The following is a 19,696-nucleotide window of genomic DNA, read 5'->3' on the forward strand; positions in this document are numbered from 1 at the left end:
GCAAGACCAAGGAGCTGATCGTGGACTTCACTACAAAGCAGGCGAGGAATTACAAACCCCTCATCATCAGTGGCACGCCAGCGGAGAGAGTGGACAGTTTCCGATACCTGGGTGTCCACATCACTCAGGACCTGTCATGGTCCTGCCACATCAACACCCTGGTTAAGAAAGCCCGTCAGCGTCTCTTCTTCCTCAGAAGACTTAGAGACTTCCATCTGCCACTGAAGGTGCTCAAGAACTTCTACTCCTGCACAATCGAGAGCGTCCTGACGGCAAACATCTGCACCTGGTTTGGGAACAGCACCAAGCAGGACAGGCGAGATCTGCAAAGAGTGGTGCGCTCAGCCGAACGCATCATTCAATCAGAGCTCCCTGACCTGCTGTCCATCTACACCAAGTGGTGCAAGTCCAAAGCTAGGAAGATTATGATGGACCTCTCCCATCCCAACAATGGACTCTTCTCACTGTTGAGGTCTGGGAAGCGCTTCCGCTCCCTTAAGGCCAAAACAGAGAGAATGAGGAGGAGCTTCTTCCCCCAGGCTATTCGGGCCCTGAACCAGGTGTAGGACTGGACTCTCCCACACACGTCACTATAAGACTGGACTCTCACACACATCACATCACCACACGCACCACCACACATTTCCTATAAGCCTATAATTCCTATAATTTATAATCTTTATAATCTTTATAATCTCTTCTGCTATTTGCACATTCTTTACTGTAAATTCCTAAGTTAATTTGTAAATTTTGTAGTGACCTGTAAATTGTAAATATTGTAAAACTTTTTTTCTGTCATTTAATGGTCGGGCATTGTACAGCTACAAGCATTTCACCCCCATGTCATACTGTGTATGGTTGTGTGTGTGTGACAAATAAAATTTGAATTTGAATTTGAATTTGAACTGTTTTCAAGACACTTTTGTTGCTTTTTTCTTTCTTTCTTTCTCTTTTTTAAATAAAGCAAGCAATTGATCAGAGTTGCCGAAGGAGTAAGGTAAATGTACAAAAATTATTTTAAAAAATCATTAAGCTGTCATTTTTGCAAATATGTGAAGTCAAAAGTTATATTGTAGTATTGTTATAGTGTTTAAAATTTTGAAAAATGAATACATTTTAGCACGTTTATGTAGAATTGACCCTATCAATTAAAGGTGACAGCCTACGTTATTTTTAGATAATTATAATCTTGTTATTGTTATGGGGTTTTGTCTTTTGTAAGGTTTTTTAAATGGCTTGTCTTTGTAAAATCTGTCCTTTCCGAGCGCAAAAACGCAGCACCAGATGAAAAAATGAAATCTCGTTTAGAAATCCCGCGATATGTCGCGTCGAGCAGACCCGCTAGTAGCGCTGTTACCCCGCCGCCCAACCAGTCAGTGTACAACCGGGGAGAGAGTAGACATGCAGGATCCTGACTAGATTTCTCCGGAGTTTGAGGACGAGCACTGAGTTATGACGGAGTGCACCATTAAACTAGAGTCTGTGTTTTGTAACTGAATCGTATAAATCACAGAATAAGAAAATCAGCGCAGGAGAAATAGTTGAAAGCCAGCACCGGTCTGACAGTCAGCGTGTGGGAATGGCAGCTCCCCGGCCGATAAAAGGCATCCTGAAAAACAAGAACAGCGCTACAAACAAGTCGCTGCCCGACGATGAGCCAAAAGAGATTACAGAACAAGTCCCGGGGCTCTCGGAGGATGACCAACAGTAAGTTTTGCCTGAGCTGTGCTGAGGCTGGTAGCCGAGTAACGTTAGCTAACGATGGCTAAACACTTGTTAGCCTTTCTAACGTTACCCCGCTGTCACCTCATTGGCTGTTAATGTTTGCCGGTAATGTGTGGTGCCGAATTGAGAACTTTCTGGGTGTTTCTGTAACTATCAGACAGTGTGATGTCTCGTCTCTGATTTAAACCTTGATGGGAGGTATGACCGAGCGCTAACGTTTACACGGTGTAAATTAGTGTAAATTACACCCCCTTCGAAGCAGGTTAGCCTGTAATAAACAATCACCACATGCAGCGTGCCTGTAACGCCTGCTAACAAACGGTTATTCTGTTAGAGGTTTCAGTGCCCATCACTGTGTAGTAGCATGAATCAGCACTAGTAAAAGAAGGTGTGCTGTTACCGCGATAGTGACAGCTCTCAGATGACCATTACCACAATAGGCATATTAACGTGAAGTTGGGCAAAAAGTGGCGCGTTTACGCATGGATGTGTAGACTAATGTATTGCGAGAGGATCGAGGATTTTCATGACCTAATCTAAGGCCATTAATTTCATCAACCTTCTCTGCCAGTGATTTTAAGCAGCAAGTGGTTTGTTTTATGGCTATGGATCAAGCTTTGGATAAGGAAAAAACCTCTGCATATTAAAGAAATACACTGCATGCGATGTATGTCTAATGCAAGCACCGTGTAACACTTTGCCTGTTAAAGGATGTATTAGAGTGATCGATATCTACGACATTTACAGCACAGCTACAATCAACACCCTGTTACTAGACCACACTGTCCCTATGGCTTAAACTTTATACTAAATACTACGTGTTGCCAAAGATTTGATTAGTCTGCCAGACTTCAGATTTGTGTCCTCTTTCATTTTCCTCTGATATTTATGTCTGACACTGACATTATCACTGAAACAACTGTCTGTGGTAAACATGGTTGTCCTCATGCATGTTTCGAAAAGCAAAAGAAATATGTTGTATCACTTAAGAAAAACAAACCTTAAAAAAACAAACTAGAAACATGATCATATTTTCTGAATCAGTTCATCGGCATATAGAATTGCTCAGCAAAGCATGAAAGGACATGACATTAGCAGTCACAAACATCATGTTACTTTGAGTAAGATCCTGAATGCATTACTTTATGCTACCTCAAGCTTTTGCATTTTTGATACACTGCCAGAGCACCACAAATCTGCTGTGTGAAATTGAGTAAAACAGGCTCTAAAAAAGAGGTATTTTAACATCATCTGAACACATGTGGGATTATTTCCTTGTTCATATTATCGTCATCATCACGAAGATCATTCGAGATGATGTGACCCAGATATCTAACTTTAGTGGACACATTTAAGACTATCTCCCAAACAAAATGAGGGAAATCAAGGATTCTGATTCACTTTAGTCAAGGTGATTATTATTCTGCTCTTTCAAGGGTTGAATTCAGTACCATACTGTAAACCATACCTTCAACAAACCTGAAACAGCTGCTGCAAGCCAGCACCATAAGGAGACAGGACATCCAAATCATCAGCATATATCAAATGGTTAATAAGGCTCTCCCTGATTTAGTGTTTTAGAAAGACTATCCTTATATAAGTTGAAGAGGTGACAGTATCCCACCTAGTCAAATAAAAAGGGTGTAGATGCGCTCCTGCCTCACTGAACTCAGATTGATGTGAACAGCAATAATGTGGGATTCTTATCAGATATGAGGGGGGGGACACTCACATCTCATAACACTGCTGTTGAATATTCATGAGGCTCGGTATAACCTCTGCTTTCTGAACACATCTAATTTGACCTTTATTTCCAGCTGCCTATCAGATTTTATGGGCACCTCACGTTATTTGGCTTAACATCCAACTTCGTGTTGGCCAGCGCGACTGCTCACATAACCACTAGTAGTAAAGGACACCAAGAAAAGATATCAAGGATGGGGGTGGGGTTGCTTCAGATTCGGGACCATTGCAGGGCAAATAAATCAGAGTGGGCCAATAGTCTCACAGGGACGTGACCAGGGTACCTAATGAAATGCTGATATGCAGAAACCGGTGCAGAGAACTGCTTAATCAGCCATCCTGTTGCCTGTTAGGTACTTGTGCTGAGGATTGAGTTGACAAGAGCTGCAGGTTAGCTTCTCTCTGTCTGGAGCCTCACCTTCTCATATGCATTTGACTGTGGCAGGGAACATGAACCAAATGACCGAATCCAGTTAGGTCATTTCCACAGCCAACTTTCTGTTTTCTCTCTGGCCTCAGGCAACTGTGCGTAAGCAAACTTTTGAAGCTGTTGAATTAGGTTGTATTAATGCCAACAAGGTCAAATTTTAACAAAGGGACAATATATAAGTAAGCAAGGTGGTTCCATTTGGCTCTGCTGTTTTTTGATTATCCCGGTAATGTGTGACATTAGGAGACGTGGCATAGTGTGATCGAGGAGTGGACACAAATCCTAATAAGATCAAAAATGGTGACTTAGTTGGGTATTTGTGACAGGAGGAATACCTGAAGCAAAAAAGAATAACGTTTGCACAGGAAGTTATCAAGGTTAATGCAGAGAGGTTCAGATCCCTCATTAGTGAACCCTTGAGCAAGTTTGAGTCACTGCAAAGCACATTTGCTGTATGCGCTAAACTTTTAAAAAATGAACCCTGCTTACAGGATACAGCTTTACATATGTTGATGTGATGAAGTCAATAAAATGAATGTACACAACATATGAGGGCTTTTGAGGCACTACATGAAATGAGTTCTGTGTGCTTTATAGTCATGGACATTTATTAACACCACCCACCTGCCAAATGCTGCTACATTTTTGGGAGCTCACTGGACTCTATCAATAACAGCATTTATCATGTTCATGAATAAACCCTCCACATGTCTTACTGGTTACTTTCAAAGGGTAACCATCCAGTTCTTTTTACTTGGCAGAGGCTAACTGTGATTTACCATCCACTGTGCCTGCTGTTTATCCCGTGCCATCACGTCTAGACAGGAGGAGCTCTCTCTGAGCTGCAGCATGAGAAATTAGGCCATACCAGGATGGCAGTTAATAGTGAATTTCTAATTCAACGGTGAATCAAGCTTTTTCTGTACTGTTCTAAAAATAGTCTCTCTTTGACTGGCGAGGAAGTGGAGGAAAAAGAGTTTTCTGGGCGGATCCGTGTGCAGCCAAGCACCAAATCCATGGAGAACTCGAGCTGGACCATGTCAACACTGTCTGCATGCAGAGCATCCATGCTCTCATATTGTACCAATATAGATGTTAATGTTTTGTCTTCAAACATTTTTCATAATTTTCAAAACCTTGGGTAAATGCTTGTCATCCCCTCCCCCCAAAACCCCCAAAACAAATAAACAACAAAATAAATCAAAACAAAAAAGCCACGAGACATACTAATAAAGTTGTTTATTTAGTCTGATAGATATTGTTGAGAATCAAATGGTTAAGCAACACAGGAAGATGTAATGCACAATAAAGCTGATTTCAGAATCATCTAGAGTTTTAAAGCCTTATCAGTCCAGGGTTTCTATCTCTAAATGGGACTTTTTTTGGGGGGGGGGCAGTTACACATGTACATCACTGGTGTGCATATAGTTAAAGCAATGACTCTGTGTTACCTTACTCAACAGAGATGGTCTTGTTATTTTTGGCCATTTGTTAAATAATAGTGTTTTTGTTTTGTTTTTTTAAATGCTTGTATTTTTATCTCTGTCCTAATGAGTGTCCTGTATTTGGAGGTCAAAATCTCCTTCATAGGTACCAGCACAGCGTTACAAAGCAGGTTTTTTTTTTTTAAAACATCCCAATAGTCAGTGTGTGCATGAATGTATTTAAAGGCTTATTATCTGAAGGTTTTATTGTAGAATACAGGCAGTTTATATACTGAATAATTTGCCCTGTTGAATGTCATTCACAAAAGAGTTGGTAAGGCTAATTTCTACCATGATTTTAAGTTGGCAGCACTAACAAAGAGCAACAGCACAAACATGTTCTCCTTCTTATCATCTTCAATTGTATAAAACATCCCATTCCCTCCACCAGCTCGCTCTGCCAGCAGGATATCCTGAAGTAGCTTTACAAAAACCCACCATTCATTTATGTGACCACCTGTCTGTGTTTACGCGCTTCATGCACTCTCAGTCTGACTCTGTGGTTTACAGTCAGTGCGATGCACCTTTTTAGAATTTTTTTTCTTTATCATCTCTTAGATGAAACAAACAGGATCCGCTATTCCAGCAATTTGTGTTCATGGACATGAATTGGGGCCTTTTTATCATGACCTTTGGCACAAATACAAAGTTTTGTGTTTCAGTAGAAAGATTGGCATGTCTGAATGAGCTGTTGTTCACAAGAATCTTGGAAACATTACCATGGTGACCATGAAAACATAGTTCTAAAATAACTAGCAGCCATTGCATTTTTAGCCCAAGCTGTGATTTTCTTTTTCCAAGCCTAACCAAGTTGTGTATTTTGAATTAATCACATATTATGTGTTAATAAATAATGCAAAAGTGTGAATGGTATGTGACTCCTATATGGCTCTGATGTGAGCGGCAAAAGGAGTCGCTCCGTCAACAACCCCCAGCCACGCCTAAAATGTGGGTGAAGTTGTCTTTTTTTGTTTTGCTTTTTTTTAAAGCAGAAAATGTTGATCTTGTGTTGTACGTGGACAAAGATCATTACAAACACGACAGAGCAGATTCAGTTCAAGAAAACAAAAACACACATGTCCACAGACATGAGTTTGCAGATCAGCAGGTGTGACAGTTTTACAAACTGCCACGAGATTGCTTTGGATTTGAAAAAGCAAAGATAAATCTTAGAAGAAAATAAAGTAATAGGGTTCATTAGAAGCGGGGATTATATTCCTTCTGCATTCAAGGCTAAAAAACAAGCACTGTTCCTTGTCCCTTTAATCACCCACTGCTATTTAGTTAACAGTAATGTCTGAGTCTCACACCCAGTCATATATAATTCATTGATGCCTCCATGAAATCCAACCTTTCCTTAACTGTCTCGCAGGCCTCATCATGGCTGTATGATGTAGTGTCAGACTGGTAGGCAGTGAATCTCTGATTTTCCATAACATGGATAGTAGACAAAACTTTGTTAACCTCTGGCTGTCATTTTACACTCCTCTGTACAGGTCAGATGGGGTCAACTGTGTTTCCAGTTGAAACTGGAAACACAGTTGACCAGCCAGCTTTTTTATCGAGGAAAGATCAACAGGTGTTTAACAGCCTCTTGTCTACCAGGTTAAAGTGTGACCACAGCTTTATTAAGAAGCAGTAAAATGTGCAGATATCTTACTCTTTTGTGGCACATCGCCCAGGAGTGGGTTGTAATTTAGTGTTATACCACCTGCGGGTGTAGTTTTGTTCAGATGAAATGAAACATTTGACCTTTGAAGTTTAGGATTCGTGACGTCATCGTGATTGCTAGTGCATTTAATTTGTGTCCCACCCTGCTCCGCTTCTCCCCTGAACATTTTTCTCTACAGTCTGAGCAGATCAGAGGAGCTTAAGGAATAGTTTTCGTCCTAATTCTAGCTGGCCATCTCTCAAACTTTGTGTAATCTTTTTCTGTGCTGTACCCAAGGGTGCGCACACTTGTTAAGTATATATCTTAATAATTCTCACTGTATTATCACTGACCTGCCAAATGGGTAATCAAAAAGTTGCTGTGTTGTCTAATAATTGTGAGACTATTTGGCTGTGACCATCTGTAAATGCAAGCAGATATAGGCCACTTTTACCAGTGTGGTTTACAGTAGATCAGTTGGAGAGGACAAAGGGAAAATGATAACGACTACATAAATGTTCAAATGGTTGTCTACGTTATCTTTTCTATTGCTTGCTCAACAGTTTGCAGTCAGCAGATGGATTTAATAGGAGGTTATCTTAACCATGAGTTATCCTTATTTGCTCACACAAACCTGGTATTGGCTTGTTTTGTTTTTTCTCCTCTCACACCACCACAGTCTGCACAGTAGTAACTGAGGAGGTGGCTCATGGCCTTCTTTTCAGGCCGTCTGCCTGTTGTGTGGTCTTGATCAGAGCTGATATTTGGTGAAATTCAAAGTTAAACTGGGACACCTGTAAAAACTGATTAGCTCTTCCCTGTGGCTGGTATTCATTTCCTTCCCTGGCTGCTACTGCTTTAATGCTAATTTTCCACGCTCCCTGTTGTAAATATTTAATTTGGCACTTTCATTTGGTTTAATTAAGCGTTCCCCTTGGCACGCTTCCTTTTTATGTTGTTTCCCCGTGAGCCAGGTCATGGCACTCGCTTAGAGTACTCAGGAAGCAGTATATTGTGTGAATTTATACTGACCTCTGTTTATAAACTGTGCCCGCTGCTGTTACTGCTGGCGGGCTGATGCTGCAGTACAGGGCACAGGGGCTGGACCTTTCCTCACCGCCCTCTGCCTATGCCACCTGATAGCACGGCTCAGCTCGCAGTGATGACTCACTCTATTTAATGAGTTTTCCTGAAGCGTTATGTCGCCAGCTGTTGACCACCTTCGAGAGGAAGTCATCATCACATAAGAGATGGAGCTCTATATTTAGTGTGTACTAGTAGTTGGTTGTGTCCTGTTTTTTCTTCGCGTGCAGAGGCAGGTGCTTCATCTTTGCGCTACAGTTTTCACGATGCTCTTAATGACTTAGTGAAGATGTTTGGTGGGAATGAAACAGAGTGGTCTGCTTCTGTTTTCTTTTTTTATAAATATAAATGAAACACTAGAGTGAAGTAAACAAAACACTAATGTGCAAAATCCTGTTTATTTCCAAGACCCTAGTCTGCTGTTATGTTGCTGAAGCTCTGCTTGTCTTTAGTCTTGTCTGATTTGACTCTTGCAGCTGAAATTTTCCCCAACTTGTCAAGTAGGAAGAAAGGAGCCACAGCAATCTCAGGTCAGGAATACTTTGATGCAGATGAAAGCTTTGTGGTTGATATATTTGTAAAAAGTGCACATTGATTCTGTGCATTCATTCCAAAAGCAGCTTATTTAGAGTATTTTCTTCCACTGCTAGGCCACTTTGTGAGCCACAGTTCAGGCCAGCAGCATTGTCCCATTTGGTGCCCAAGTTTTAGCCAAACTTGGCAATTGGAAGGCTTATTTCAGTATTGAGATCTACTAATCTTCTGTTCCCATTTTTGATGTGTCATTGTGACAAGCCAGGAGATCTACCTGTTCTTCCAGTGGAGTTCATTTTTTGAATTTGTCTTGTAAGTCTGAGATTAGCCATAATCCATGTATGGGAAAGCTACATCAGCCTGGTTATAGCCCAGCCCGGACATCGCAGGGCCTTTGCTTTGGTTTGGGGACAGCAGTGGGTGAAGTCCCCCAACAGTTGTTTCTTTTGTCATAATGCACAAAAATTAAAGTTGCCTTGGAATGCATCACAACATCCTGACAGTAAAAATAAGCTGTTACGTTGGAGGGTTGGGCGGTGGCACGTCTGTGAGGTTGGTGAGCACCAAGCATTTTGCCAGCTGATGAGAATCTTTTCTCCACCGCCCAGCTGTGTACCACTGTTAGCATGATGACATAATAGGGACAATGTTGCACATGTATCTGATCTGTTTACATTAAAAAAACACTGACTATGCCCTCTTTCCTAATGTCGTCAGGAAAGACAGCGCGCCGGCTTGACCAGGGAGATACGTGCTGTCTGTCATGCCTCTCACGCATGAAAAGGAGAGAGTTTGTCATCCTATAATCACTTAATCTGAGGCAGTCCCCATCATGACAGGCAAACATCTCGTGTAGTCTGAGTTCAGCATGAGTCCAACTGTTTAGAAATTGACATAAACGCAGCTCTTGTGTTTGAAGCTTTCATGTAAACAGTTTAATGAACCAGTTCATTCACATGAAGCAGTTGTAGCGCTCAAGTCTGTGGAGCTTTTTTGGCTTGTCGCAGGAGGCGGTGGATTAAGCATCTCCTGCCTCCCACTCCTTCCTGTCTCCCATGATACTTGACCTTTTGTTCCATGAACAAAGTCAAGATGTGGTACCTTAGCAGAAGAAAGCAGAGCTGGGTTAACCAGACCCTGATAACCTTGAATTGAGGCTGTTTGGCTGAACTTGTCTGGAATTAGAAGTTTTAAATGTGTGAAAAGTAGAAAGTTTCCTTGGCTTGGAATAAACTGAAAGGAGAAAGAAATGTGAATATAAAATGGAAATTATTACAAGTAAGTCTACAGAAATCTGCCAAACTCTTGGCAGTGCAAAAACATCATCTTCTGTGAGTTAAAAGAAACAGTTCCAGCATCACTCCTCTTGGCAGGTGGCAGGTGTTCTCTTTATCCTCCTGAGCAAAAATTCAAATTCAGCACTTATTTGCTGTCTTTGTCTCAGTTCATTTCCTCTAAGGATTTGAAAGGGTAGCACGGATTAGTGTAATTTTTGAACAAAACAAAGCCGAGGTGAAAACCTTATTCCCCAGATGAGAATAAAACCATTTGAGGGATTAGAAGCAGACGTGCTAAAGAGAGATGGAACCAGAATCAACTCTTGATGCGATTGTTTCAAATGAGTCAGTTGTTGGACTTTTGGCCTCATTCACTCACAGCTGATAAGCCTCACCACCCACTCAAACCCACACCCGCATCTGCAATGTGTTACCTTGACACAAAAGCAAAGACCGTGGCACTTCCTGGTAGTTGCTGGGACAAACTGGTGCGGAGGACATTTCTGGGCCGTGTGTGTGTGTGTGTGTGTGTGTGTGTGTGTTTGTGTTCCCAAAATAATGCGGTCTGAGTGAAAACTGGGACACATTCAGTCCTAGATTAAATCTGTTCACTCGTCTCCCTGGAGGAAACTGTGGATGGGATGGTAGCTGGGTGCGCAGTGGTCCACATTGAGTGGCTGTCTGTTTAACCCTTCTTCTTCCATCCATTTTACAGGAAGAAGTCCCAGAAATGGGATGAGATGAACATCCTGGCCACATACCATCCACCTGACAAAGATTACGGCCTGATGAAGATCGATGAACCCAGCACACCTTACAACAGGTTCAAAATATCATTTTAAATATTACTAAAACAGCAGCGCTCTACAGGGCAGTTTATCATTCGTTTCTTTTACTATAGAGGTGCCTGACTGTTCAGGACTTTTTCTTGCCCTGCTTTCATTATCCACTTTATAAACTTCTCTTTCAGGATGATTGGGGATGACGAAGATGAAGGGGCACTGAGTGACTCAGACGGCCAAAGTGGACTTGCAGTCGATGACCTGGCATCAAAGTAAGAATTGAACTTGAGCGCTGGGAGACAAATGCAATTGAAAAGCGAGGGTGCAGCTGATTAGAGGCGCTATCATTGTTGTCCTTCAACGGGAATGTGCATAAAAATGACTCTGATGGCTTTCAGACACTGAGCGCCATGTTACTGCACAATTATCCATAAGTCCCAGTGACAGAACTTGTAGTAATATTCTGATCCACAAACATATGAAGCAGTCTGTGTTTTTCTTAACAGCTGTTCCATTCAGTTAAAGTATGACTTCCAATATACTCCAATGAATAAGTGTTTTTACTTAAATGTATGCTGGAAGTTGGAAGAAGGACTATAATGCCAGCATATGGTCACATCCTGCTGATTCGTTTTTAAATATGTGACCTATTGCAAGTAGTTTCGGTGACCACTTTGAATTGCAAGGGAATCGCACATCAGGTGGGAAGCAACCTGTCTCCAACCAAGGTTGGCAAATAATTGCCGTCTAATTGTCAATCAGAGCCACCGAGTGCAACTTGTCTACGATGCATTGCTTTGCAATGAGAGTTGACTCAACTTGTTGCCACCTGGGTATATTCATGTATAAAAGCAAGGCTATTGAGTGCCTGTGTCACTTTGCAGTTATCTGCCATGCTGCAGCAACAGTGTCACTATTTGTAAAGGAATTAGCTTCAGATTTGTGAGGTTATCACGGATGATGAATTCAAATAAGAGTAGGAACGGAAATAAGCTTCTTTTTTCAGTGTTGTATTGGGCTTATAAGTATTTGGGGATGACAACAGATGTAAACACGATTTGATTATCAATGAGTTTGAGGTGCTTTCTTTCATGGACATCTTATTACTGCTTATGCTAACAAACCCCCAGCTAACATTGCAGGTTCTTCTGCTGTCCTCAGGCTGGGGCTAAACCCTTTTTTTGGTCTGCCAACAAATTTCCTCTATACTGTAAAAGCCTTACTAAAGCCACTATGGCACTGTCTGTATTTGAAATCTAAGAATTTTACAGTATATGTATTATCGAATCCAATTTGAATGCACTCCATTCACTCTTGGAGTGAAAATACTGAATTAGGAGCTGAAGCTTGAGAGCATACTGAAGATAGGTGCTTTTACAAAACAAGTGATTTGTTTCATAATTAATGGACACAAATGGAAAGCAGGAGGGCGGATAACATCTTATTGTCTCCTGCTATTGCGATCCAAAAGGTCTGTGTTCAGAAGCCACTCCGAGCCGTGATGCGGACGCTAACGGGACGCTCGAGAAGCGTGTCCGCTGTGAGTTACTGTGCTTACATAAGCGCATCGGCGCAGAGTTGGGATGAGCTCGTTCGAGTGTGTGTGTGCTCCAGAGTGTAGCGATTAGCTTCAGGCTTGGAAGTCAATTAGCCGCCTTTGTTTGCTTGTGCAATGAGTGCCAGCCATTGTTTTACACTAAACCCTCCAGATAGTGCAGCAGCTGCTCTCTTCCTCTGCGCTCTTCCTCGTTTAGATCCTCAGCATCCACTCTCTCTCTCGCTCCCGTCATCCATCAGTTATCCAACTGTGCTTTTCCTGTGCTACCTTTGCTTCTTAACTGTATCTCACGTGCCATCTCTCTTCCTCTTGTCTTCACAATGCTTCGCCAGCGTTGTTTCAGCACATAGAAACAGTGGAGAAATTGACGTGTTTCTCTCGAGCTGCTTGGTTGAAGAGCAGTTGCACAGTAAATGGGAGCTTCCCCGTGGGCACTTTCACATTTTCACTACCATCCACTCAGCCATGACTCGTTATTCATTTTGTCCACCTCTGTTAAAGCTCTTTGTTATTTTTATCTCATGCTTGAGTACTCGCACACTCGCATCCCTGCACTTTTCACTCTGCCTACTCGTTTTTCCACCTCCCCTAATGCCTCTCCTGCTTTGTTTCTCTCCAGTTTATTTGTTTGTTTTAACCACTCACAGTGACTTTGAGGCTCTATCAGTCATTGCCTGTTTGCGTTTGGTTTCACACTTGTGTAATGGAGTGAAACCACAATTAAGACAAGTAAAATTGGATTGTGAATCTCCTGATGTATGCCCTTTCTGTTTCTCTCTTAAGGCTGGTGGCAGCAGAGGGCTCAGAGCCTCGCTTCATGAAAGAAGAGGAGGAGAGCAGCGAGGAGGAGGAAGAGGAGCTCACTCCCGAAGAACAAGGTAGACATCCACTCAGATTTCAGTGGAATATTGCAATTTTTTTTCTCTGAAGCGGTCATGGGCTTTCAGCCTATTTTGGCGTGTGCGTCCTGCAGTTCACCTGTTTATGTATTCCTTCCACCTCAACACAAAGTGTCCTACACAGCTGTGAGGGTGACTAAATGCAGAGTGACACTCCACAGCCAAGTGCTGGCAGAGAGGGGACAGACTGAGAAAGAGCTCAAGTGTTCGGTGTGCTCTTGACCTTCTGCTGACTTCCTCCACACACACACACACACACACACACACACACACACACACACACACACACACACAGTGACTCTCTCTCTCTGTCAGCATGTGTTTGACTGTTCTCCCACTTTGCCCTTCTGTGCACACTCTCGGCACACTCCGCTCTCAGAAGCAGAGCTGTATTAGGAGACACACACACACACACACACACACACACACACACACACACACACACACACACACACACACACAGAATGTATTACTGTTGCTGGCTTTTATATTTATATCTGGCCTGTGCAGGTAACAGCGAGAGAACAGTCTGGAAAGTCACAAATCTGGTCAATATCCTCCCAACTGCAAGAGCATCATCAGCAGTTTTTTGACATGTAGTTTAATCATGTGACACAACAGGATGATAAGATTTGTTAAAAGCAATAACAACAGATGTGTGTTAGTGCATGTTAATAGGATTGTCATTAAAGTACTCTAACACTGAATTTTCTACCACAGATTATCTGTTGTTAATTAAGTTAATTTATTTATGTAATGGACAAGCCCAAAGATGAGATTGGATGGTTTTTTTGCAGTATAATAATCTGAAAATCTAATTAAATTAGAAGTAAACTATCCCGGGGTTTCATCTCAGTGGGACATGCCAGCGTGCAAAAGTAGCAGAGTTCATCCTCAACAATATTCATACAGTTTTATTATGTAGCCACAAAGTTATTTATTTTTTAAATTATTAAATAGTCTTACATCAACAAGTACTGACACTAAATGTTTTTATTTGCTCTGTATTTCTGCGTACATGCAGTGTCTAAATGGTTTAATTAGCCCACTGTTTTCGTTTCACACATTAGAAACTCTGCTTCTGCTTGGTCAAACCTCGTTGTAACCTTTACTGTCTCAGATGTGTGCATTAAATGCTGAGTTGGCCAGTGCCGCATCACTGACACTGTGAGGCGTAAACACAGGCCAGCAGCGCCTCTGTTAGGTCTCAAACAGGCTCCACACAAAACTGCTTACATTACACAAAGGCCAGCTGGATCAAACAGCAGAAATGCAGGAGTCGCGTAAACATTCACAACATCCACTCTGACTCACCGGTGAAGGTTATCAGTGTCCTCGAGGATGCGGTGTGGGCTAATCAAAGTCAATCGGAGCGTTTCCATGACCACAGGAGTACATGGCATTAGGGAAGGAATGAAAATTCACTACACCCAAATTTCAGGCGAGATATTTGGGTGTAGTAATGGATGCAGACCTAAACTTAGAAAAACACATTAAGACAATAACAAAATCAGCTTACTATCACCTCAAGAATATTTCAAGGATAAAAGATCTGATGTCTCAACAGGACCTGGAAAAACTAGTCCATGCATTCATCTTTAGTAGGCTTGATTACTGTAACAGCATCTTTACAGGTCTACCTAAAAAAATCAGTCAGACAACTACAGCTCATTCAGAACTCTGCTGCTCGAGTCCTCACTAAGACCAAAAAAGTGGACCACATCAGTCCAGCTCTGAGGTCTTTACACTGGCTGCCTGTCCGTCAGAGGATAGACTTTAAAGTTCTGATGCTGGTCTATAAAGCTCTGAATGACCAAAATACATCAGTGACCTCCTAACCCAGTATGAACCTTCCAGATCCCTCAGGTCATCTGGATCCGGTCTTTTATCAGTTCCCAGAGTCAGAACCAGACACGGAGAAGCTGCATTCAGCTTCTATGCTCCATATATCTGGAACAAACTCCCAGAAAGCCTCAGATCAGCTGAAACACTCAGTTTATTTAAATCCAGGTTGAAGACTCACCTGTTCTCAGCTGCATTTGAATAAAGCACCAAATCCGCACTTAAGCTTAAATTTCAAAACTTACATTTTAACTATTGATTTTATCTACTGTTCTGATTTTATGTTTTGATTTTTGATTTTATATAGTTTTTGTTTGTTTGTTTGTTAGTTTGTTTGCCTGTTTTAATCAATTTTAAATCATGCTTTTTATTTGTTTTTGTTTCTAATGTCTCTGTAAAGCACTTTGAATCACCTTGTTGTTGAATTGTGCTATACAAATAAACTTGCCTTGCCTTGTTTAGTTGTTGATGGAGGAAGGATAGTGTTTGAGTCTGGAAGTGTAACTGGAACATTTCTCTTGGATGTCAGTGAAACCGATCCATATGATTGCTGAGGTTTTTGTGTGAAGATGTTGGCTTTCTTCTTTTAGTTGCTATAGCGACCCTCGCTGCAATGTCCAGACTGCAGGTCATGCCATGCTTGAGATTTTTTTTTTTTTTTTTTTTTTTTAAACAGGCACGTGTGTTTCCCTCTTATTCATTATTTTAGACCAAATAAAAAACTGCAGACACTTGAAAATTGTTGTCTATAGTTACTATATTGTCTATTGTAGATTATTGTTTACTGATGCCAGATGCAGGACAGTATTGTTGCATGCCTTTACAGTGCATCAACCTTTCCATGAGTCACAAGTAAAGCTCTGTTTTATCATTATAGTTATAACATGCCAGCATTGAACTCGCTGCTTTTGGCAAATTAAAGTGATTTCAAATGTCTCTGTCCCCTGTAGCCAAAAAGAAACAGTTTCAGATGATGAGGAAGATGCACTACAATGAGGGCCTAAACATCAAGCTAGCCCGCCAGCTCATCGCCAGCGAGCTAGAAGCTGATGAAGACGAGGAGATGAGAGATGACACGGAGGAGACGGAGGAGATCAGTGTTGACCCGCCACAGGAAGGTGAGGGGAGGGAGACTGCGGCCTGTTGGGTATTTGTTAGAGCAGTGATTCCCAAAGTGTGAGCTGGGGCCCCCTGGTGGGCACTTTGAATTCAGTTTTTATTTGTATAAAAAGTGAATTCAAGTTGGTAGTAGGAAGTGGTTAGTTTGTGATATTACTCATTATTCTTATTGTAATATATAATATAATATAATATAATATAATATATCCACTCCTGTCTTTTCTCATGTCTTTGTTTCTTTCTTTCTCCAGCTGATTCTCTGGACTCATAGATGCCGTCCACGACCTTCAGCCCTGCGTGTGTTTGTGTGTGCGTGTATTTGTCGACTCAAGAATCAGAAAGACAATGCTGCTGATGTTTTTAACACTGAGCAACACAGCAAAACACCGCTTCAACACCCATATAACAACTCTCAGCAGCCATTAAACTCCCGGTCACACGTCTGGCTCTACTTTTCCTTCCAACTGTGCAATATGACACACTGGTTTTTTCAGCCTCCACAGTCTGTACAACACACAAAAGAAGACTGTTGCTCCCTCCTCTTCCCTCTCCTGTTGCCAAGAATTTCTTCCTCCCGCCTCTTCTGAACTGGCGTCGCAGTGAAGGGTGTGATTCTGACCCTGAATGGAGGATCAAGGCCTTTAAAAAAAAAAAAAAAAAAAAAAAAAGTACCAGGACTCCCGTCTGGCCGCTCCACACGGCTCCTCTGTCGGCCACAGAGCCAGCACATCAGCCCTGGAGGAAGCCAGGGGAAACCCCACGACCTCTTCAAAGGCGTATCCGAGACATGACGACGGCTCTTTCACCGATGGCTGTGAATATTTTTATTTTTTTTGGGTATGTTTTTGTTTTGCTTTATAACCCGCTGCTCTGTTGTGTTGTCCTTCCCCCTTCAGTACTGTCTGTGATAAAAGTTGGTCCAAATGATGACCAGTTTGTTTGTTTGCTTTCATCCACACTCACGTTTTTTAACAGTTATGCTGAAGACTTCTCATTAGCGTAATGGTGTTAAAGTAAGTTGGGGATTCTGTATGTAGCCCACAAAGCTTAAATTTTGCCACCAAAAAAATAATAATAATCAAAATTTGATGCCTTACATTGATTAAACTCCTGACATTTGTAATATGTAGAGCAGTGCATCTCAGATTGAGGGCTGTACTGAGACGGCGTCTTGACCGTGGGGCTGTTGGGCTTTTTGGTTTATAAGCCACTGCTTACAGTGCCTCACCATGATACTCTCCCATATGGCTACACATTAACTGTATTTACATCAGCACATTGATTTGTTTTTCCCCTGGTATTTCTCAGTTTCATCATTTCGGTTTTACAAACATGCGTACCTCATCAGCACCTGATCGAATCCACTGAGAAATTCGGCCTGTATGACGTCTACTGAGGCACTTTTTTTTTTTTTTCTTTTTTAAAATCAGACTAAAATAGGTTTGTTTTGCTGGTGCATGTTGGGATATGAGGGAAGATCAATGGTATGAGTGTTCTCTTATTTTCCTCGGCAGAACAGTAATGGTAATTTAAACAGTGTTTTGGGGGCTGTATTGAAGTCTTGCTGCTGAGGTAAAACATCCACTGGAGCGCTTGCTCTGCTCTTGCATAATTTGCCTACTGCATTAGAGCTTTGACAGAATCTGTGATTATGTTATTTAGTTTGTGTTTTAAGCTTCATCACACACCGGTTGTCGGACTTGTCGAGTATCTTGGTGTGATGCAGTTTGGGATCTCTGTAGAAGGAGATGCTGATGCTACTGACCTTAATGGAGACGTCGGAAGTGGCTTTCGATGGTTTTTTGTAATGTTTGGTGTTCCTGCAAGCGCCGAGGAAGTTGCAACGTAGTCTGACTCGAGTAACAGAGGAAAGAAAGCAAAGGTCCCGATCCCGACTACACACTGTACGACTTGAGTCTAGTAAACAAAGAGGAGGTGTTTGAAATGAAAAGCGTGCAGGAGCCTTGACCGTCTCGTGTTTGGAGCTTTCATTTCCCTCTGACCCTTTAATTCCTCACTGTGATTGAAAGTATTGAGCTTTATATTGTGGGAATGTGGAAAATCATTAAAACATTTGGACTCCTGGATTTATTTTAAAGTCTTATATAAAAACACCTTCTAAGAGAAACTCTGTAAAGTGAGTGGGGAAAACCATTCAAGCAGCTAATTATCAAAGGGTTCTCATCAGGAAACAGGAACTAGATGTTCTCTAGAAGCTCTTCTTCTTCTTCGATGACTGAATCCATAGACTGATAGAAGAGTTCAGAGGACTTCATCTTCTCACTTAGATAAAAAGGACAAGATTAAAATCTGACACGATGACCCCGTATGTGGTTATTACCAATCAAAAGAAAACGTGCCTCTCATGTATGTTTGTACATGTGTGTAAAATGAACATGATATGCCCCGTTGCTTGTTTCCCGTGTCTCGCACAACTTGTCGTCCCCCCCCCCCCCCAGGTTTGCTTTCTAAGGATGATAGACTGTTAAGCAGCCCCACGACTTTGCACTGTCTCAGAGTGACATGGATGTTGAATCCGTGTTTGTACTTTGTTTTGTTTTTTTAAACTACCAGGCTGCATGTTCTTTGCATCATCAGATTGTCTATATATTTTTTTCCTTTCTTTTTTTGTCTCTGACCATTAAACACACGTTGTTAGGAATTCCTGTCGTGTGGTTTGTTTTGGAGCAAGAAAATCTGAACTAAACGTGTGTCTGTCTGATTAAAGCCACAAATTACACAGCTTTTCTTAACTGCAGCTCACACAACTGTTTGGTCCTGTAGTTTTTGGGTGTTTAAACTTTTTCTCTTGACATGAGTGTGAAGAGAGAGAGAAGCCATTTTAGGTCATCATTCAATTTATTTTAAAGATTTTTTTCTAGTTTTCTGTTTTTTAAAAAAAAGAAAAGAAAGCTGTAGAAAAATCCATATTTTAAGAAATAAATGTGTCCATTCCATTAACATACTTTTCCCCCAAGTAGTCCTTATATAAGTTGGCAGAAATAAAAGTACCCATTTAAAAAAAGTCTCTTGAACTCAGTTATAATTCTTAACAATGACTTTGCAGATATTTGAAGCTTCTAACCTAACTGGACTTTTTTATTAGTAATACACAGTTGCTTTTTTTCCCCCTCATACATTCAATCAGGTGCTGGAAACATTGGAGATTTTGGTCCACATGGACACGATCACGTCACACAGATACTGAAGATTTGTTGGCTGCACATCCATGGTGTGAATCCTTTTCACCACATCACCAAGATGCTAGATTGGATTGAAATCTGGTGACTGTGGAAGCTGTTTGAGTGGAGTGAACTTATTATTAGTTTAACGTACCTGTTTGGGATGATTTGAGCTATTTTGACCTGCTGCATTATCCTGCTGGAAGAAGCCATTTATGATGCCACTACTACCTGTAGTGATACGCGGCAGAATGAATCCATGCTTTCATGAAATTCTGGCACCACCATTTGAATGTGTCAGCAATGACCCAGACTCATCAGACCAGGCAAAGTTTTTTCCAGTCTTTTATTGAGCAATTCGTCTCTGTTAACCATAGAGATGGTTGT

General features: G+C 41.5%; 1 protein-coding gene across 1 annotated transcript; it reads left to right on the forward strand.

Moving 5' to 3' along the window:
* Positions 1-1,336: 1,336 nt before the first annotated feature.
* On the forward strand, positions 1,337-18,789 carry ppp1r2 (protein phosphatase 1, regulatory (inhibitor) subunit 2). Its single transcript, XM_084954102.1, has 6 exons — positions 1,337-1,707; positions 10,643-10,750; positions 10,898-10,981; positions 13,051-13,145; positions 15,959-16,126; positions 16,379-18,789. The coding sequence occupies exons 1-6, from the start codon at positions 1,580-1,582 to the stop codon at positions 16,396-16,398; spliced, it is 603 nt and encodes a 200-aa protein (XP_084810228.1). The 5' UTR covers positions 1,337-1,579; the 3' UTR covers positions 16,399-18,789.
* Positions 18,790-19,696: the final 907 nt, after the last annotated feature.

This window comes from Perissodus microlepis, chromosome 15, assembly GCF_051167445.1.
Source record: "Perissodus microlepis isolate ML-2025 ecotype Zambia chromosome 15, ASM5116744v1, whole genome shotgun sequence".
In the NCBI taxonomy this organism is placed as follows: Eukaryota; Metazoa; Chordata; class Actinopteri; order Cichliformes; family Cichlidae; genus Perissodus; species Perissodus microlepis.